Raw genomic sequence first — 18,278 nt, 5'->3', positions numbered from 1 at the left:
CAGTGCAGTGCCGTGCCGTGCCCATCATTTATAAATTGCCGTATCAAATAAAGGCAAACGCTTGAGCAAATCCATTTAATTGCCGCTTCGATGGGTGGTGGACGGGTGCGATGGCTGTGAATCCTTTGATGGCCATGAAATGCTCTCCTGGTCGCCCGCCCCAGCCTCCGCAATCAGAGGCAATCCTCCGGATGTGTTCGCACTCGTGTAAACATGCGTTTGTCATTAGACACACCGGAAATATTGACAGCATTCGACACGCGGCGCACGACCAGGAACAGGGAACAGGAACCAGCTCTTGCCGCTTTTTGTTGCCATTTGATTTTTTAAAATTGCAAAATTTTCAACTTCTCAATTGTTCAGCGAAGTCCCGCGCCCTTGCGCTTGAATAAACAGCATTAGATCTTCGAGGATCGTTCTCCAGTGGATGGACACCGGGACCGCGCTGGGACCCTGCATCGGGTGGAATGCCTTTCGTTGCACCAAAGAGGGGTGTGCGTCGTGTGTCCTTTGTCAAGGGGCGTCTTTGTTTGGTCTAAAGTGTCGTCGCCGTGTCGGATTGTCGTCTGTTTTTTCTCTTTTTTGTATTTTTAAGCTGCAAAGTACCTGAGTTTGGGTTTTTTTTTTATTCCTGGTTTCCTCGAGAGTCGACTAATTACATTTTATTGCGTGGCACGAATCGCTTTGTCGGGATCCGTGTGGCAAGTGTGAATAATCTGCGCTTTTTTACGGTGTGAAAAATATGTCCAACGATCGATCGATCCATTTTCCATTTGCCAGAGCCTTGATTGGGCGAACATCCAAGATCTATTTGGGTCAGGATTCTTGGAAGAGGAATATTACTCCAGAATCGCGTTCCAGAATGCCACACGAAATGCCACGCGCTGTGGAACAATCTGCTGCTGCTGCTGCTGTGGCATGGAATGCGATGCGATGCGGGTATCTCACGGATCTATCGCTGGAGTGTGGGAGGAGGGAGGAGATTACTCTCTAAATATCTCATGTAATCCAATGCCAATGCCATAATTTCCACAAATTTCCACAAACACAAAACAAATGCAAATATAATGCCGAAAAAATGATGGAAACGTGGGAAAAATATGAAAATATTTCTTGGTGGCTTGTAATCCTTCACTCTCGTAAGCAGGCGACCGCACAAAGGATGGAAAGGACCCTAGACAATGGACAATGCAGTGTGAAGATAAATATTTTGTTGATGTAAGCCCATTAACATGAACATTAACGTTAACAAGAGACAGGAGACAAGAGACAAGAGAGTCCGAAAAGAAGAGCCCACACCTGACCTGCGACTAGAACCTGACCCCCGACCTCCGTTTGTTTGGACAGATTAGAGAGAGAGAGAGGGACACAGAGCTACTTAGCGGACGATCACTTGTCTGTGCGGGGATCAGTCCAGGGAATTGAGTTCCCAAATGTCCGAGTGAGTTGAGAGCTATTCCCCCCGCCATTCTGCTGGCAACATTTCAATTTTCCCATTTTCCGGGTCCACTCCACTATCGCGGGCCCACGATCTCCCTCGCCGCAGGACACTCCACTCGCGGCGCTCCTCGGACGTCGTCGGACGGCGGACGGAGGACGGGACCCATGCGGAGTGTGAATCGTATTATCGCTTTGACTCGATCTCTCTTTGGGTCTCTCTCTCTCTCTCTCACTCTCTCTCTTGTGTCGTTTATGTTGTTTTCTGTTTCATTTATCAGTTTGTGGAAATGTCCAACGATCGACCGATGAACAATGAGAAATTATGAGGCTCTTGCTTTAAATCATTTACCATCCATCCTGCTATGATCCGATCCTGCGCTGCTCATTGGCCTTATCGGAATGTAGGGATCTCCATGGCTTTGGGATCAAGGATTTCCCTGTGCCTCTGCCAGTCCGCTCCTCGTTAGTCCTTCGAATGATTCCATATATGCGGTTGTAATTGCGGCCAACAGAGAACTGACTTGTAGCGATTACATGCAGGAAGTTCCAGTTAATTAGCTGCGAATTGTTGTCCGAGATGTGCAATACCCGATAAGCTTCCTCTCCGGGGAGGAAGCTGGTGAAAGCATGCAACTTTCTATTGTCATAAGAGGTGGAGAGGGAGAGGGAGAGAGAGGTGGAAGCCACTTAATAATGCAATGAACTGTAAGAACGATTCACTTATTAAGGAATTGTGAAATATGTAGGTATCTTTTATTACGAAAGCCACAGAAGGACAGTTTCCAATGGAGGTACTAGAGTCGATAGATCTCTGAGCGGCAGTACAAGTCTTCCAGAGTATTCTCTCACAAGTTGTGACCCTTCAATACCATATGCCCATCACTCTGACACTCTCTCTAATCCGTTTTCGAAATTGCTTTAGATCCAGAGCCAGAAACCAGTGCCAGAGCCAGAGCCAGAGCCTGGTTCTATGGGCGTAACCTTCCCACGAAACCGCAGACGCGGCAGATACTCTGCTGCAGAATGATGGGGTAAGTAATCATTGAATTTACGATGACATTTATGCGTAAATTTTGGTTAGATTTTATGGCCACAGCAATCGCGCGTGAAAGTGAAATGGGGAAAAGAGTTCTCTCTGCGGAATGTGGATGTGGCCCCCGCGGGGAGAGTGTCAAATAAATTTGATTGGAAAGTGATCTCGTAATTGAAACGGAAGAACAGTTAATTATCGGGCATCATTAAGGGGCCACACCCACCGCATAGGCCAAGGCCAGGTAGAGCCCTCCCTCTCCCGCTCGCTCTCAGATCTCATACGAGTATTTATGCAACGTCATGACTTTCTTCCGTGTCAACGCCCCTCGGGCGCACCCTTTTGGCATCGTATCGGCAAGGATGTAATCCTTTTCGGTGCTGCTGCCGCTATCGCGTGCTACGAGGCGTCCGATCTCCTCGGGGATCTCCTTGCAAGAAAGAGTGCCGCATCGCACTGCGGGATGGCTGCTCATTCTTCTCTCGTTGTCGTTCGTGTCATAATTGCATGGCTGTCGGCTGTCGGAAGTGTGAAAATTACGGAGTTTCCTTAGTGACGGAGTTACCCTTCCGGGGACAGTCGCTTAATGATTGTGTTTGTTTGCTTTATCTTTGACTCGAGATCGTAGCTGAAGGAATTTGTGCGCTGCCAGCCAACTCCTTCCTTGCTTCCTTTAAGGCTTCATTCACACTCGTATCCCGGGAGTCCTAGTCCTAGGGGTGGCTTGTCGAGTCCTTTCGGTTTTTTGCGTGCTAAATTGTGTGTTTTACGATCTTCCACCGATCTCCTCTTGGAGATAGCGTCCCCATACGGTGATTGCTGTTTCTGTTTCGGTTTTTCCTTTTCTTTTCTTTTTTTGTGTGCGTTTTTTATGCTTGTATTTTGCAAGCGTTTAATTTTGTACCGTTATCGTTGGTTGGAGATCGTGAGAAGTAGTGCCGTTAGTCGCGAGGACTACCGAGGACTCCAGAACTCCATTTTGGTGTGCCTCCAATTCTCCAACTCTCATTTCTCTCCCTCTCTCTATTGCCCCAAACCTCTGGCTGTGGCATCTGTCATCCTGGCATCCTGCCATCCATTGTGTAGCCAGGTGCACGGCCCCCTACCCTCCCCTCCCTGCCCCATCCAACAATACAAATAGCTGCCCTCCCCCCTCTACACCCCGCCAGTCATTGTTGAACTCTTTTTTATTTTTCTGTTTTGTGTTTTTGTTGAACTGAAACTTAATTAGCTTTGACTCTGGCTTTGGCTTCGGCCTGGAGAATGGGGAGCAGTGGGGGGCAGTGGGGACTCGGTATCGTGAAATTATCCAGTGGAGCGCACGCTTCCAGGGAACGAGCGCGTGCTGCTGCACTCCGTGCGGATGGGGCACACCACACCACACCACACCGCAGGTGCGAGAGCAGGCCAGAACCAATCCCCTGCTCCAGCTCCAGCTACAGCCTCAGCTCCATTCTCCATCGCCAGCTGCTTGCTGGCTACCGTCGCCCAATCAAAGGCACTCCGAGTACCCACATAATCATTCCAGTTTTCCGCGAGTGTGTGTATCCATGTGTCCCCGTGCATGTGTGTGTCGGATAATTGCGGATAGAAATGGATAAACGACTGACGAGCGCCGACTGGAAGGGGCAGCCAATGGCAGCACACGAGCTGCACAGAAGAGAAGCCAAAACAAGAAACCACCCTGCTGCCTGCTGCCTGGTGCCTGCTACATGCTGCATGCAACCCGAGCCCTCGCTGCTTCGGCCAAAGGGAACTTAACTCCAGTGCGCGGACCAGGTTCCAGCAGTCAATCTTGCGCAGTCGTTGCGAACGGACGTCCACGTCGCGCCGCTCTACAGAAAAGAGAACCGCAGAGAAGTGAAGAGAAGGAGAGATTCGATTCGATTCGATTCGTGATCGCTGAGACGCGAATAAAAGTGAAGAATAAATAGAAAAAGTGAAAGAAAATAAAGAACTTAAAAACACAGCAAAATGGTGTTGAACGGAATGACCATTCCTATGTCCATGCCCGTGCCCGTGCCAGTGCCAGTGCCCAGTCCTCCGGCCACCAAATCCCGTGTCCAGATCGACTGGGACATCAATGACTCAAAGATGCCGACGGTAGCGGAGTTTGACGAGTTCAACGACTGGGCGAATGGCCACTGTCGCCTCATCTACGGCCACCAGAGCGACGAGGCCCGGAAGCACGCCAGCGGCTGGGCCATGCGCAACACCAACAACCACAACGTGAACATCCTGAAGAAGAGCTGCCTCGGGGTGCTCCTCTGCAGCGCCAAGTGCAAGCTCCCCAACGGCGCCAGCGTCCACCTGCGGCCCGCCATCTGCGACAAGGCGCGCCGCAAGCAGCAGGGCAAACAGTGCCCCAATAGGTAAGTCGTGGATCGGAGAATCCCACCCCACTGTGAATCCCAGTCGCTAACTGCTTCGTCTTTTTTTTTGGGCTGTGCAGAAACTGCAACGGACGGCTGGAGATCCAGGCCTGCCGCGGCCACTGCGGCTACCCCGTCACGCACTTCTGGCGGCGGGACGGCAACGGGATATACTTCCAGGCGAAGGGCACCCACGACCATCCGCGGCCCGAGGCCAAGGGCTCCACGGAGGCGCGCCGCCTGCTCGCCGGCGGCAGACGCGTCCGCAGCCTGGCCGTGATGCTGGCCCGGGATGCGGCCCTCAGCGACAAGCTCTGCAGCCTGAGGCCCAGCAAGCGACAGGCCAAGACACAGCTCCTCCAGGAGACAGCCAGCAAGCGGAAGAGGATGGAGGTGCCGCAGGCGCCCAGTCAGGAGCTCCAGGGAGCCACAGCCACCACCGCCGCCGCCTATCTGTCCACATCCACTCCCATTCCCAGCTTGAAGTTCGACCAGCAGAGCGGCTATCCGGCGGGCAATGGCAGCCAGTGGTGTGGAGGGGATCTGTACACCACCTACGCAGGAAAGCAGGAGGCCGGAGCAGGCGCCTACGACAATGGGATGTACAACGGCTACAGCATGCTGCACTCCCCGCTCTCCTCGCACAGCTCCACCGGCAGCTACTACCAGGAGAACCTCCAGCAGCACCAGCACCAGCATCAGCAGCAGCATCAAGTGCAGTTGCAGCTTCCCTCCGTCCAGGAGACGATGAATGTCAACTACGAGCCCGCGATGCCCGCCAGCTATCCGTGTGGCATGCCCCTGTACGAGAGCTGCGACGACACCTCCAGCCTCACGAGCAGCAGCGGCTACAGCTCCGAGGACTACAGCTACTTGAATGGGTATAATCTGCCTGGATCGGGATCGGGACTGGGATCTGGATCCCTGGATGTCAGCGGAGGAGCAGTCAGCGGCCACAATCCCTCCGCCCAGGATAGCTTCTACACGACCAGCTCCGAGATCTTCAGTGTCTTCGAGTCGACGCTGAACGATGCGGGAGTGTTCTACGACGAGGCAGCCGCCTACCAGCAGACGAGCTACCACCAGCAGCAACAACAGCAGCAGCAGCACCAGCAGCAGGACGCAGCAGCGGACTACTACTACAGCAACACGGGAGTGGACAACGTGTGGAACATCCAGATGGACGCCGCGAGTGCGTACCATCCGAGCACAGCAGGAGCGGGAGCAGCGCCAACGGATCCCATCTATTGCTAGGGGATCCATGGATACATCTCCCACTGGATCACCCACCCCCCACCCACTCAAGTGTTGTCCTTGTTCTAGTCTGTAATTGATTTCTATCCACCATTCGGTTCTGTTTGTTGGTTCTATTATTATTATTCTATGAAGATTGAATGTTTTCTTAGTCACTTAGTCACTTGTTTCCTCCCCTCCCCCCAGAGCTACTCCAAAGTTTAGGCCTAAGTATCTGCATCTCTAAGTATCTGCATTCCGTGCACAAGTATCTCGTAGATATACCCGTAAATACTATCGTAGGACATTAAGGATTATCCAGCGACATCGCCCACCTATTTATTGTATTTTTACTCTCGTATGAGCCTTTGCGTAGTAATAAAACAATTTTTGAGGAAACCCCATCGATCAACTGACTGGCTAGGTTGAAGAAAAGTTAAACGGAGAATTTATTGGTATTTTGCGGTTATCCGTACTATTCTAGAACATCATTCTGTGTCGGTTCGGCTGGCCCTGCTATTGGTGTGTGATCGGCGGCACCTCCGCGAACCTGTGGATGTTCGCAAAGAGGAAGCTGTAATATGTATATTGGTTGCGGAATACGCGCTCTATCGACTGGTTGAAGCGGACGGTAGCCCGCAGACTCAGTGTCACGAAAGAGACGAATCTGATCCGCCTGTATTCATCTTGCGGAATTCCAGCCGCTTCGTCGGGATCCAACGCCTCTGGCGGAACATCCACATCGACAAGATCAACGCTGACGACCAAGCGCTCTCCGTCGCCAGCGGACCCAATGTCTATTGGCCTCTGCCTCATGGCTTCAGAGACCGAGGACAGGAGGAATCCCAGCAGACTTTGGTACGTCAGAGGATTCCGAAAGGGGAACAGTGGAAGCCTCGACGCAAACTCCTCCATTGAGAGACCTCGAGGAGCTCTGCGCAACTCCTCAATCACGTAGCTGATGACGTCGCGCAGATCTTGCAGGATCTCGCGGAGAACGGCCTGCATTGTCCTGTGGCTGTCCCTGGCCGCGCGGCAGACATCGTGGACGAACCTCTTGAGGTGTGCCCTCTTGCGGCCTTCTCTTTCGCGGGCCGCCTTAAAGGTCGAAGCTTCGCGCTGGATTCGTGCCTGCTCCTGTAGCCAAATGACTGAACTATGTAGTCCTGCACGCCTGGGGGGGCGTCGGACATCATCGGAATCCAACGACATGGCGGAGTCCTCGAGAAGACCACTTTCCGGTGCATAGTTCTGTAATGTTCGTTAATGCATTTGATGTTTTTTGTGCAAACTATAGTTTTGTAACAGAATGATGTTCTCCGAATGTAACGAAGACAGACGATGGATTTCAAGGCTTACTTTCTGGGTTAAAAACTCACTGAGAATGATCAAAAATCGTAGATCAGAATGTTGTGGAGAGAAAGAGGCAGATATATCGACAGATAACTCTTTGTTTGGGTTCCCCCTCTGCCACTTCCTTTGCATCTGAAGAGTGCTAATATTTGCATGTAATCGCATCTAATCCCAAACTGAAGAGAGAGGAGAGATCTCCATTAGTGTGCAGAAACAACAATCAGCATTAACAAATTGGCACCGTATCCGTATCCTCGTATCCGCGAATCCTGCATTCGAAATGAGTTTGCGAATCCTTTTGCGAGTGAAACCTCAACCCTGGCAAAAGTCGGAATTTGGCAATGGGTTCATTCAGTCAGTCATTCCTTCATTCACGCGCATATTGAATTACACCCGACGGACAATGGGATCAGCGTCAATAAATTTGCATAATACTCATCGCTCGTACCTTTGCGCCCTTCCCCTGCACCCAATCCCCCTCCCCCCCTCTGCAGGATAACACGAAATGTGCAACGGCAGAGTCAGAGTCAGCGACGACGACGACGACGACGACGACGACTCCCCGACTTCATTAGCATTCAGGGCTAATCAAACACTCCACGGAGGAGGAGGCGGAGAAAGGAGAGCACACGGAGGCTGCCTCGACAGGAAGCACACGCTCTCTGTGTCTCTCCTGATTTATGGCTGGAAATTACCATAAATGAAATCAAAACATTTTAAATGTTTTCATTTGGCAAAGGGCCTCGTCGGAGGGTTCATTACGCTATCCATACGCTTCATATGCAAATACAATTTGAAACAAAGTCATTCCACTCGATGCTGCTCGGTATCTGTGAGTGCGAGTGCGAGTGTGCGAATATCCTTGAAGGTCGCACGCGTCCGCCAGTCTGCCAGTGGCAGCGACAGTAGCTGTGGCACACGCTTTTTCCCAAACATGACAGCCACGAGTAATGGGCGTTTTGTTTATGGTCGCTCTCAAACCCCCATTAGGGTTGAGCTCTCGAGAGCACAACCCCTTCCCCTACCCTCTTCAATCGCCTGGCAATCGACCTTTTTTTATAATTTTAATTATTTATAATCGGTTTAAAAAAAAAAGAAACAAAATCATAGAATAGAAATCTAAATAATGGAGTGGCGCTTGACAGGAGCTCAGCCTTTTGTCGCGAGTCGCGACCCGTGACCCTTGATTGCTGGTGGAAAATGGCAAATCGGGAAATTGGAAATTCAATTTTAAATATACATAATTTTATTCGAATGTTTTAACCTCTGATTGAAGGGGAGGCAAGAGTAGGCAGAATTTGTAGTATATTGGTTCAATGAACGTTCTTTATCCGCTGGCATTGGCTCACTCCCGCTGATTGATAGTTTGAGGTCTTCGGAGGTCCTTCAGTTAGTCAATCGGTCCTTCAGTCCGTCAATCGCTTTGCTACCAGCATTGCAATTGAAATTGAAATCGAATGACAGTTGATCTTCAAGAGTGTGACTTTTCGGGTGACTCTTCACACTTCATCGGTAGATTAGATCAGAGGATCTGCAGGAGCCGCAGCTGCAGTTGTGGGGAAAAACGATTAACTATTTATTTTATACGAGCAATATGTGCCACATAAAACGTCAACGTCAAAGGCCTTGCCCCGAGTGTTGCCACAATAAAGCGTACCCGACAATGTGGCAAAATCTCATCCGAACCTATTTAGGAGTGTCCACTTCAAAGGACACGTCACACAAAGGGAGCGAGCGCTCACCCAACGCCTCTCATCGCAACAAATGAGGCGCGTTTAATGCGGCTTCAATGACTCCTTGGCCTGGCCTGGCCCTCGCCTCCGAGTAAACGACCTGAAAAATGCGAGCGACATGCGTGTCCCGCAAACACAGCAAATTGTGCGGTCGGTCGGTCTGATCTGTCTGTCTGTTGATTGCACTTTCGGTGTAATCGTCGTTGGGGTGGGTCACCGTGAAAAATGTCCCTGCAAACAATGAGAGCAGCAGCAGCAGCAGCAAGGATATCAACTGAAAGCATTCAAGTAGGATCTTCTTAGATAAGTGGAGACCATGCGAGGAGGGATCGCAATCTATTGCTCTCCATAACCATAAGCTGAATGCTGTGAAAAACTAATAATAAATAATTATAAAATAAACAAGTGTCATACAAGACAGCTTTGATAAAGCCATAGCAGCCACCTATTGTCATAGGTGTCGTTTACAAACTACATACATTTCAGCTTTTGTTCAATGACAAATTTATATGTTACATGGCGACGATCTTTTGTCAGAGTGTCATTCGATAGTTTTCAAACTTAGCGCGGGTTCGGCCTTCAAGCCATTCCATACTCACTTACGTTACCACTGTATTTTCTTGACCATTTTGGCTTAAACACAGCTAATCTTGTAGAAAATGTATTCTATATATTTGTTCTATATAGCTAGTAATATTCGACGGAATATCAAAAACGAGGAATATGTAAAAAAGAACGTGAATTTGTCGGTATATTTACGGTATATTTTTCCAATTAGACGATATATTTTGGTATGTTTGTGAATGTCGGACGGTATATTTCAACGATAATCCGCGATAGCCGCGGTCACAGCTGTCAAACCACCGATAGTGGCGCCTTTTCGACTATATGCAACAAGTTTGTTAAATAAGTTTTCTAAATAACGGGGCAAGTGTAAAGTGCAGTGCCACCTCGAAATAATTAAGCATAAAGTGAAGCAATCGAGAGAAAGAGCTCCGATCCTAGTAATATACGAGAAGAGGTTGTGCAATGTCGGCAACGAGAATCCTGAGTGCCGTTGGCCAAATTTCGAGGCAGCAATTGTTGCAGAATAGATGCAGCAGAGGTAGGCAATACCGTTTCCAGATCGAATGAATGTGTAATAATGCAAGAAGTGGAGCCCCAATTGGAGATAAACACACCCACCAGGACGGGAGGGGAGAGGAGAGATCTGCTGCCCCGCAGATGAGCCGCATAACTGGACTTTGAACTTTGTACTCGGTCTCCCTTGACGTAGCTGATTTTGCGTGTGTGTGTATCTGTCTGCTTGTTGCGGGGGCCTCTTATGAGAGCTGTGTGACGATAATCTGCCAACAGCGATTTGATTCTCTGCCCTGTTCACCCCTTTGCAGCCCTCCCCGCCGCGTCCCAACTCCAGCGCCTCCGTCTAATGTCCACAAATCCCGCTCCGGCTGTAGCCACGGCGGGGGCCAACAAGCATCTGCACACGAAGGTGGTCAATGGAGTGCTGGTCATCAGGTTCGACTCCCCCAACGTGAAGGTCAACTCCCTGGGCAGCGAAGTAAGCGACGAATTCGAGCGTGTGATCAAGGACCTCGAGACGAATCCTGCTGTCAACTCGGCCGTCCTCATCTCCGGCAAACCGGGATGCTTTGTGGCTGGCGCTGATATTGGGATGCTCGAAGCCTGCCAGACGGCGGAGGAGGCGACACTCATCTCGCACGGCGCCCAGCTGATGTTCGACCGCATGGAACGCAGCCGCAAGCCAATCGTGGCCGCCATCAACGGTGTGTGCCTGGGCGGAGGTCTGGAGCTAGCCCTCGCCTGCCACTACCGCATCGCCACAAAGGACAGCAAGACCAAGCTGGGACTGCCCGAGGTGATGCTGGGTCTCCTGCCCGGCGGCGGCGGCACTGTGCGTCTGCCCAAGCTCACGTCGGTGCCCACTGCCCTGGACATGGAGCTGACGGGCAAGCAGGTGCGCGCCGACCGGGCCAAGCGCCTGGGCATCGTCGATTTGCTGGTGGATCCCCTTGGTCCTGGCCTGCAGCCCGCCGAACAGAACACCATGGAATACCTGGAGAAGACTGCTGTGGAGGTGGCCAAGGATTTGGCCAGCGGTAAACTTCGCGTAAGATATGCCCGGCCTTATCCAGTCGAAATTCATTATATGTATAATCGAATCCGCGTGTAGGTGAATCGCGAGAAGACTGGTCTGGTCAACAAACTGCAATCCCTGGTCATGGATACGGAGTTTGTGAAGAACAAGATCTTCGACACTGCCCGGAAGCAGGTGATGAGAGCCTCAAACGGTCTCTATCCCGCTCCCCTGAAGGTGAAACACATCTTCCTAATCTTCCTATTTCGCATGGCTAACTGTTGATTCATCCGCTTCATTAGATCCTCGATGTGATTCGTGCCGGCGTGGACAAGGGTTCCGATGCAGGCTACGAAGCGGAGCGCAAGGGCTTCGGCGAGCTCTCGGCCACACCGGAGTCCAAAGGTCTCATCTCCCTCTTCCGCGGCCAGACCGAGTGCAAGAAGAACCGCTTTGGCAAGCCAGAGCGTCAGGCTAAGACTGTCGGCGTGCTGGGAGCTGGACTAATGGGCGCTGGCATTGTACAGGTGTCCGTCGACAAGGGCTACCAGGTGGTGATGAAGGATGCCACCGATGCAGGCCTGGCACGCGGCATTGGCCAAGTGCAGAAAGGCCTGGAGACGGCCGTAAAGCGGAAGCGCATCTCTGCCCTGGATCGTGACCAGACGCTGGCCAATCTGCGTCCCACCCTCGACTACAACGAGTTTAAGAACGCCGACATCGTGATCGAGGCCGTCTTCGAGGACATCAACATCAAGCACCGTGTGATCAAGGAGCTGGAGGCCGTCGTGCCCGCCCACTGCGTGATCGCGACCAACACCAGCGCCATTCCCATCACCAAGATTGCCGCCGGCAGCTCCAGGCCCGAGAAGGTTGTGGGCATGCACTATTTCTCGCCCGTTGACAAGATGCAGCTGCTTGAGATCATCACGCACCCGGGCACCTCCAAGGACACCGTGGCCCAGGCCGTGGCCGTTGGCCTCAAGCAGGGCAAGGTTGTCATCACCGTGGGCGACGGTCCCGGCTTCTACACCACCCGCATCCTCGCCACCATGCTGTCGGAGGCCATAAGGTTAGTCTGCCGTGTGATTCCTTGAGACAACTCTCACGTCCCGTTTTCAGACTTCTGCAGGAGGGGGTGGACCCCAAGGATCTGGACCAGTACACGAAGAAGTTCGGATTCCCGGTGGGCGCTGCCACGTTGGCCGACGAGGTCGGCATCGATGTGGGCTCCCACATTGCCGTGGATCTGGCCAAGGCCTTCGGCGATCGCATTTCTGGCGGCAATCTGGAGGTGATGTCAGACCTGGTGCTGGCCGGCTTCCTGGGCCGCAAATCGGGCAAGGGCATCTTCCTGTACGGTGACCAGCGGAAGGGCAGCCGTCCAGTGAACAACGATGCTCTGGAGATAATCAAGCAGAAGTATACGCTGGTCTCGAAGGGCGCCAACACCCCCGAGGATCTGACCCTGCGCATGGTCTCACGCTTCATCAACGAGGCTGTGCTCTGCCTGGAGGAGAAGATCCTTGACAGTCCGCTGGAGGGCGATGTGGGCGCTGTCTTTGGCCTGGGCTTCCCCCCATTCTCCGGCGGTCCCTTCCGCTGGGTGGACCAGTACGGAGCCGGCAAGCTGGTCGGCAAGATGCAGTCGTACGCCGACCTGTACGGAGCCCCCTTCAAGCCCGCCCAAACCCTGCTCGACATGGCCAAGGATACTTCAAAGAAGTTCTACCCAAAGACTGGTTCCTCAAAGTTGTAAACGATCCCCGACCCAGCCCCCAGCCCCAGGCCCACGAAGGCCAACGAAAATTAGATTAGGTTTTAGCTAACATTGGGAGCCACCGCCACCAAAAAGGAGGATGGCGGGCTTCTTTTTGCATTTCCCTACGCAAGGAACTTCTTGTACGAGTAGCATGTGGACTCTCAGTCCCAGTCGCCCCGAGGGCATGGCCATTGTTGAAGTTTCAATTAAAGATTAATATCGTGTACTTTTTTCATACTCACATTTGACGATTTATTTGACACAGCAGTGGTTACTTTATCTCTGACTCAACACGGAACACTTTGTACATCGATGCTAGAACTCTATATATATGTATATGCTGTACTATGCGACGACGTGTTCTTGCCGCATATACACACGCTATATACAGAGGCTATACAGGTGGGGCACGGCTTCCCCTTCTTAGAACTACATATATCCTATATCCTAATCCTTACTCATTGAGCGCACACAACACATGGACAGTGAGCGGACTGGAGCGGTCGTCTCTTCCTCCACTCCAGTCCAATTATTAGCTACTAACTAAACAAATTGGCCTACATCTAGTTAGTGACTAGTGACGTTCTACTTGCGCCAGTCCCGCCCTGAGCTCCGGCGCTGCTGCCTGCCCGCCGTGCTGTTTAGGGATCCCCCGCCGTTAGTGCTGCTCCCGCCACTGCCGTTGACCACGCATCCTCCTCCGTTGTAGCGCTCCGGTCCGGGATAGCGAGCCACGACATCGTCGATGAGCTCCAGGATCCCGATCTTGAATTTGCGACGCTGCTGCGGCGTCAGTGCCGCAATGTCCGGCAGAATGCTGCGGAAGAACTCCATGTCTGCCAGCTCCGCGACGCTCAGTCCCCCATAGAAATTTGCCCCGCCGTTCGGCATCGTGCTGGTGGCCTCGCACTCCGTCTTGATCCGCTTGGCGCTGCCCGGCTCGAACTGGTGCTGGTGCTGGTGGCTGTGGTGTTGGTGGTGGTGGCCGTCCATCGGATGTGGCAGCGAGTGCGGGTGGTAGTGCAGCGGTGGCGGCGTGCCGCGACCTCCATCGTTGTAAATCAAGTTTGGGCCCGACTCCGCCAGCTGCACGTCCGGAATGAAATTCTGCATGCTGTCAGCACTAGCCGTATCGCTCCGGGCGGGCGAACTTCCGCGCGGTTGATGATGACTCGTGGGCGTGGCTGGGGCACCCCGCTGCAGGTTAAGGGTGCTGGCAACGGCGGGGTCGAAGGCGTCGATGGTCTCCTCATCGTCGTTCTCCGACATCGAGTGCTTCAGCTCCATGACCTCTCCATTGTTGTTGTTGTTATTATTGCTGGCGGTCGAGCAGTACATGTGCTCCTCGTGGGGATGCGTCAGGGGCAGCGTATGATGGGGACGCTGCGGCTGTTGCTGGTTCAGGTGGCTCAGGTGCTGCTGCTGGGAGAGATGGAAGAGCGTGGCCAGGCTGCTGTTGCCGTCCAACGTATTGCGCGTAGACTTGAGGAAGGGCAGCAGGAAGGCCATATGCTCTGTAAGGTAGTAGGGCTTGTGCTGTGGCTCCGATCCGCTCTGCTGTTTGATGTAGCGCGAGAGGCAGGCGCGCAGATTGCGCCACCGCTCCTTGCAGTGAATGACTGGCGGAGGGAGAGGGGAGTGTTTCCAATTAGTTTCCATAGAGCTCGGATGCTTTTTTGCTAGCCACTCACCACTTTCACGGGTTTCCTTCGAGATCAGCACCCACGACTTTTCCTGGTTGTCCCTAGAATATCAGAGGATCGTTACAGTGTTTTCCACAGTGGGATATGGGAGATCTCCACCTCCTCCTCTCACTCACCTGTTGCGGTACTCGGGCACCTTCTTGTCGTAGAGGCACTTGTGGGTGCGCACCAGATTGACGAACCTTATGTTAAAGTCCTCGTCCGCCTGCATGACGCGATTCGTGGATCCAATGTTCGCTGGACTATTACCGTTGTGGCTGCTGTAGACAGAGGCTCCTTCCTGTGCCCTCTCCTCGCTGTCGTTGTGGTTGCTGCTGTTGTTGTTATTGTTGGTGCTGCTGCTGCTGCGCGTTGTGGTTGTCATATTCGATGTTCTGGTGGGATACTATCCTGTGCAGGAAAGATGTAAAATGGGAAAAGATATTAGACATCTGGGAAGACATCCTATAAGACATATATATTCGCAGACGGAATGTACGTTAAGCCAATGGCAAACAAACAACCGAAGGCAAACAAAGAGAGAGAATTCTCGTCTTTTTGCCTCGTTCCGTTTCGTGTCGTTTCGATTCGTTTTGTTCGTGTCATATGTTTGTGTTGTTTTCGTCTCTCCTGCTGCTGCTGGGCGCTGCCTCTCCCTCACCCTCATCTGCTCTGTGGCTGCTGTCTCAGCAGCTTTCAAGCGATAGAGCTTTCTGCTGCTACCCTCTCAGAGAGCATTACAGTACCATATGCCATAAGTTTCCCTGAGCAGGCCATGTCCAGCCGTCTCTCCGTGTCTAACACTCTACTCATGTGAATAATAGGGGAAGGGTATAAAATGCGTCGTCAACCAACGCTAGCCCTTCTTTCTTGTCATACGTACATACACTCCCCGACACTTGAATACGACACACTAAAATGTACACTTTAGGCACCAATATTTGAATTTGAATTTTCCTCAAATCTCGATTCAATTTAGCATAAATTAAAAATAATAGCAATATTCAATAAAGTAGATTGAGGAAAAAAATTGAATTGACAACTCAAATTTCCGTTCTCAAAAAATGCGACACTTGAATACGACATTCACATTGCAAAATTTATTATTTTAGATGTGGTCGCGACCGGACATCGAATAAATTCTCAAAAATCATTTTAGTGTACATTTTAGTGTGTCATATTCAAGTGTCGGGGAGTGTATGTATGAGTAAGTATTTTTTTGTGAAACTTAATAAAACATTATGGTTGGTGTTGCTTTTGTTGTTGTTGTTTTAGTAGTTGCTAGTATTTTCAGTACAGTTTTGTTTTTGCATGCTGGAAAACAGCGAGAGAGAACAACAACGATGACGGCGCTGGCAACATTGTTTACTCTTCATATGAATATTATTATTCTTCTTGTTATTGCTTCTCCAAGTTCTTTCCGCTTTGCCAGCTCTGTCGACTTGAAAGCTTTGCCAGTTTCACTGATAAGAGCAGCAGCAGGAGCAGCAGAAGAAGAAACAACAACAACAGCAAACACATTTTCTGTTGTAATGCCGTAAAGAAAAAACATGTTAAGCAAATGCTGCACCCAGCTGTGTGCGAATACGATTCCCATTTGCTTGGCCGTATCGTTATTCGCAATGCACTCAGAAAGTGATTCGCAGAGAGCGACTACCTGTTTCGATTCTAATCAAAGCCCGCTCATTCGGCTGAGGTTTTAAGCGCCTCTCTCTCTCACTCTCTGTCTCTCTTTCTCGCTCTCCCCCGCTCTGAGTGATTGACTAACCGTTTTCCCGCCACTTTCAGCACCTTGCGGCGCCTAAGCGCGACCACCAGTTTAGTCCAGAAACAACGTGCGCACAATGGGATGATTTGGCTATGGAGCTGATTAAAATGAAAGTGATGAGAGCAGTACAGTGGGGTGAAAAGCAAACGTTCTCTCTGCGCTGAATCAGAGGTAAGTGTTGCCATATGAAACACTTTCATTCCACTGTGCGATTGGTGTGGGGTATTGTTGTGTTGTTTTGCCGTCATAATTATTATCAACGAACATCATCATCATCATTGCGAACGTTGCGCGCGTGTTTGGTTCTACTTGTTGTTCTTGTCGTTGCTTGAAATGTTATGTGTTTAACCAGCGAGGTGATAGAATGTCGGAGGGGGGTGGGGAATGGCTGGAGGATTGGGGGGAGAGCGTAAACAGCAGAAAACTAACAGTGCTTTAGCAATATTTATTGTACTATTACGTATATTTAACATAAACATACATGTGCACGAGCATTTGTGTGTGTGTGTGTGTTTGTAAACTCTGAGAAATGTTTATATATTAACAACAAAAACAAAAGTAGAAGCAGCGGGAAGCGGAGAGCCCAGGCAGTGCCTCGAAAAAGTACAGCTACAGCTATAGAACGTACAAAAAACAAGAAGAAGACCGAAACAGAAATCGAAATGCAAACAACAACAGCGGAATAATATCGCACACACAAAAAATACATATTTCTAAAGCTAACAAAACTTGCAGAAATCCCCGGCGGTCCCCTTCACAGCTCTTCTCCATCTCGCGCTCGCTCTCTCTCTCGCTCTTTCTTGGCTCCATGGCCCAGTGACAGCAACAGCAAGCAATAACTTTTGTTAGATAGAACAACAGCAACAACAAGAGCAGCAGTAGCAGCACTAGCAGAGGGAGCAACAAAAGAAACACACAGACACATACATATATACGAAGCCACACACACACACACACGTAGATATAGACAGGGAGCAGCAACAATATGGCTTATCGGGGGAATGATGCTCATTGAAACAGTTTCTTGGAGAAGAAGGAGATTTCACTTGGATGTTACTAACGTTTGTTATACCTTTTGGTGTTGTTGTCTCTTTGCAGAGACTTGATGTGCAGAACGTTTTCCAAAATCAGTTTTCGAATGGCGCCAGACACAAGAAAAAACGGCGCCAAAAACTATTTTGTTGCTCCTCCCGCGAATGCGAATGCGACCGGACCGCAAAAACAACAGCGGGAACGGGAACGGGAACGGATTCAAGTCAATTCGACTGACGTAACGTACAAAAATGTTGAGTTTGAAATTTGTGCGCTCGGGCGCGCTGCTCCACGGCGGCAACGGTGGCAGTAGTCGGTTGTGTCGATGTCGTATGTTTCACGTCCAAAAGCGACTAAAACACACAGATACGCGAGCGGCGGGGCCATGGGCGAAAAGTATCTATCGGCAACGTAGAACACACAGAGGCAACAACAAAACCAACGTCCAACGAGCGGCGAGCAAACAGAGAACAACAACGCACAAAAACCCTGCTCTCTGTCGCACACACACTGCCACACGAACCAACACACACATACACGAACACAACTGCACACGCAGAGGAGCAGGCAACTGTTTTTATTGTTGCTTTTGTTGCTGACGAACAACAAATAATACAAACAATGCACACAGACGCACACAAAAACAGTGAGAGAGGCCCACACACACACACACACTCAGACCAAGGCAGAGAAACGGCAACTGCGCGATACAAAATGCAAAGAAACAGTGAGACAGCAAGGCAGCAAGGCAGCGCGGCAGGAGAGCAACAGGGTG

At 50.9% G+C, this 18,278-nt stretch overlaps 3 protein-coding genes across 4 annotated transcripts; 2 read left to right on the top strand and 1 right to left on the bottom strand.

The window, feature by feature from the left end:
• The first annotated feature begins 4,444 nt into the window (after positions 1 to 4,444).
• LOC6589535 (transcription factor glial cells missing) lies at positions 4,445 to 6,096 on the top strand. The gene is made up of 2 exons (XM_002014465.1): positions 4,445 to 4,842; positions 4,923 to 6,096. Exons 1-2 carry the CDS (start codon positions 4,445 to 4,447, stop codon positions 6,094 to 6,096), a joined length of 1,572 nt encoding a protein of 523 aa, XP_002014501.1.
• A 3,955-nt stretch (positions 6,097 to 10,051) lies between these two features.
• LOC6589537 (trifunctional enzyme subunit alpha, mitochondrial) lies at positions 10,052 to 13,258 on the top strand. Its single transcript, XM_002014467.2, has 5 exons — positions 10,052 to 10,266; positions 10,553 to 11,292; positions 11,356 to 11,496; positions 11,562 to 12,331; positions 12,382 to 13,258. The coding sequence occupies exons 1-5, from the start codon at positions 10,191 to 10,193 to the stop codon at positions 13,016 to 13,018; spliced, it is 2,364 nt and encodes a 787-aa protein (XP_002014503.1). The 5' UTR covers positions 10,052 to 10,190; the 3' UTR covers positions 13,019 to 13,258.
• On the bottom strand, positions 13,246 to 18,276 carry LOC6589538 (putative uncharacterized protein DDB_G0282499). Of its 2 annotated transcripts, none has more exons than XM_026988089.1 (4): positions 17,544 to 18,276; positions 14,841 to 15,114; positions 14,713 to 14,765; positions 13,246 to 14,640 (listed from the first exon to the last, which is right to left on the bottom strand). In XM_026988089.1, the coding sequence occupies exons 2-4, from the start codon at positions 15,086 to 15,088 to the stop codon at positions 13,607 to 13,609; spliced, it is 1,335 nt and encodes a 444-aa protein (XP_026843890.1). In that variant the 5' UTR covers positions 15,089 to 15,114; positions 17,544 to 18,276; the 3' UTR covers positions 13,246 to 13,606. The 2 variants fall into 2 exon arrangements, with proteins under 2 accessions (XP_026843890.1, XP_002014504.1); XM_002014468.2 differs by having other exon boundaries at positions 14,841 to 15,109.
• Between the last annotated feature and the right edge of the window lie 2 nt (positions 18,277 to 18,278).

The sequence above is a fragment of the Drosophila persimilis genome, unplaced genomic scaffold (genome assembly GCF_003286085.1).
Source record: "Drosophila persimilis strain 14011-0111.01,24,50 unplaced genomic scaffold, DperRS2 tig00000191-arrow-pilon, whole genome shotgun sequence".
In the NCBI taxonomy this organism is placed as follows: domain Eukaryota; kingdom Metazoa; phylum Arthropoda; class Insecta; order Diptera; family Drosophilidae; genus Drosophila; species Drosophila persimilis.
The sequence above is the reverse complement of the archived record's forward strand: the minus strand, read 5'-3'. Positions and strand labels throughout refer to the sequence as shown.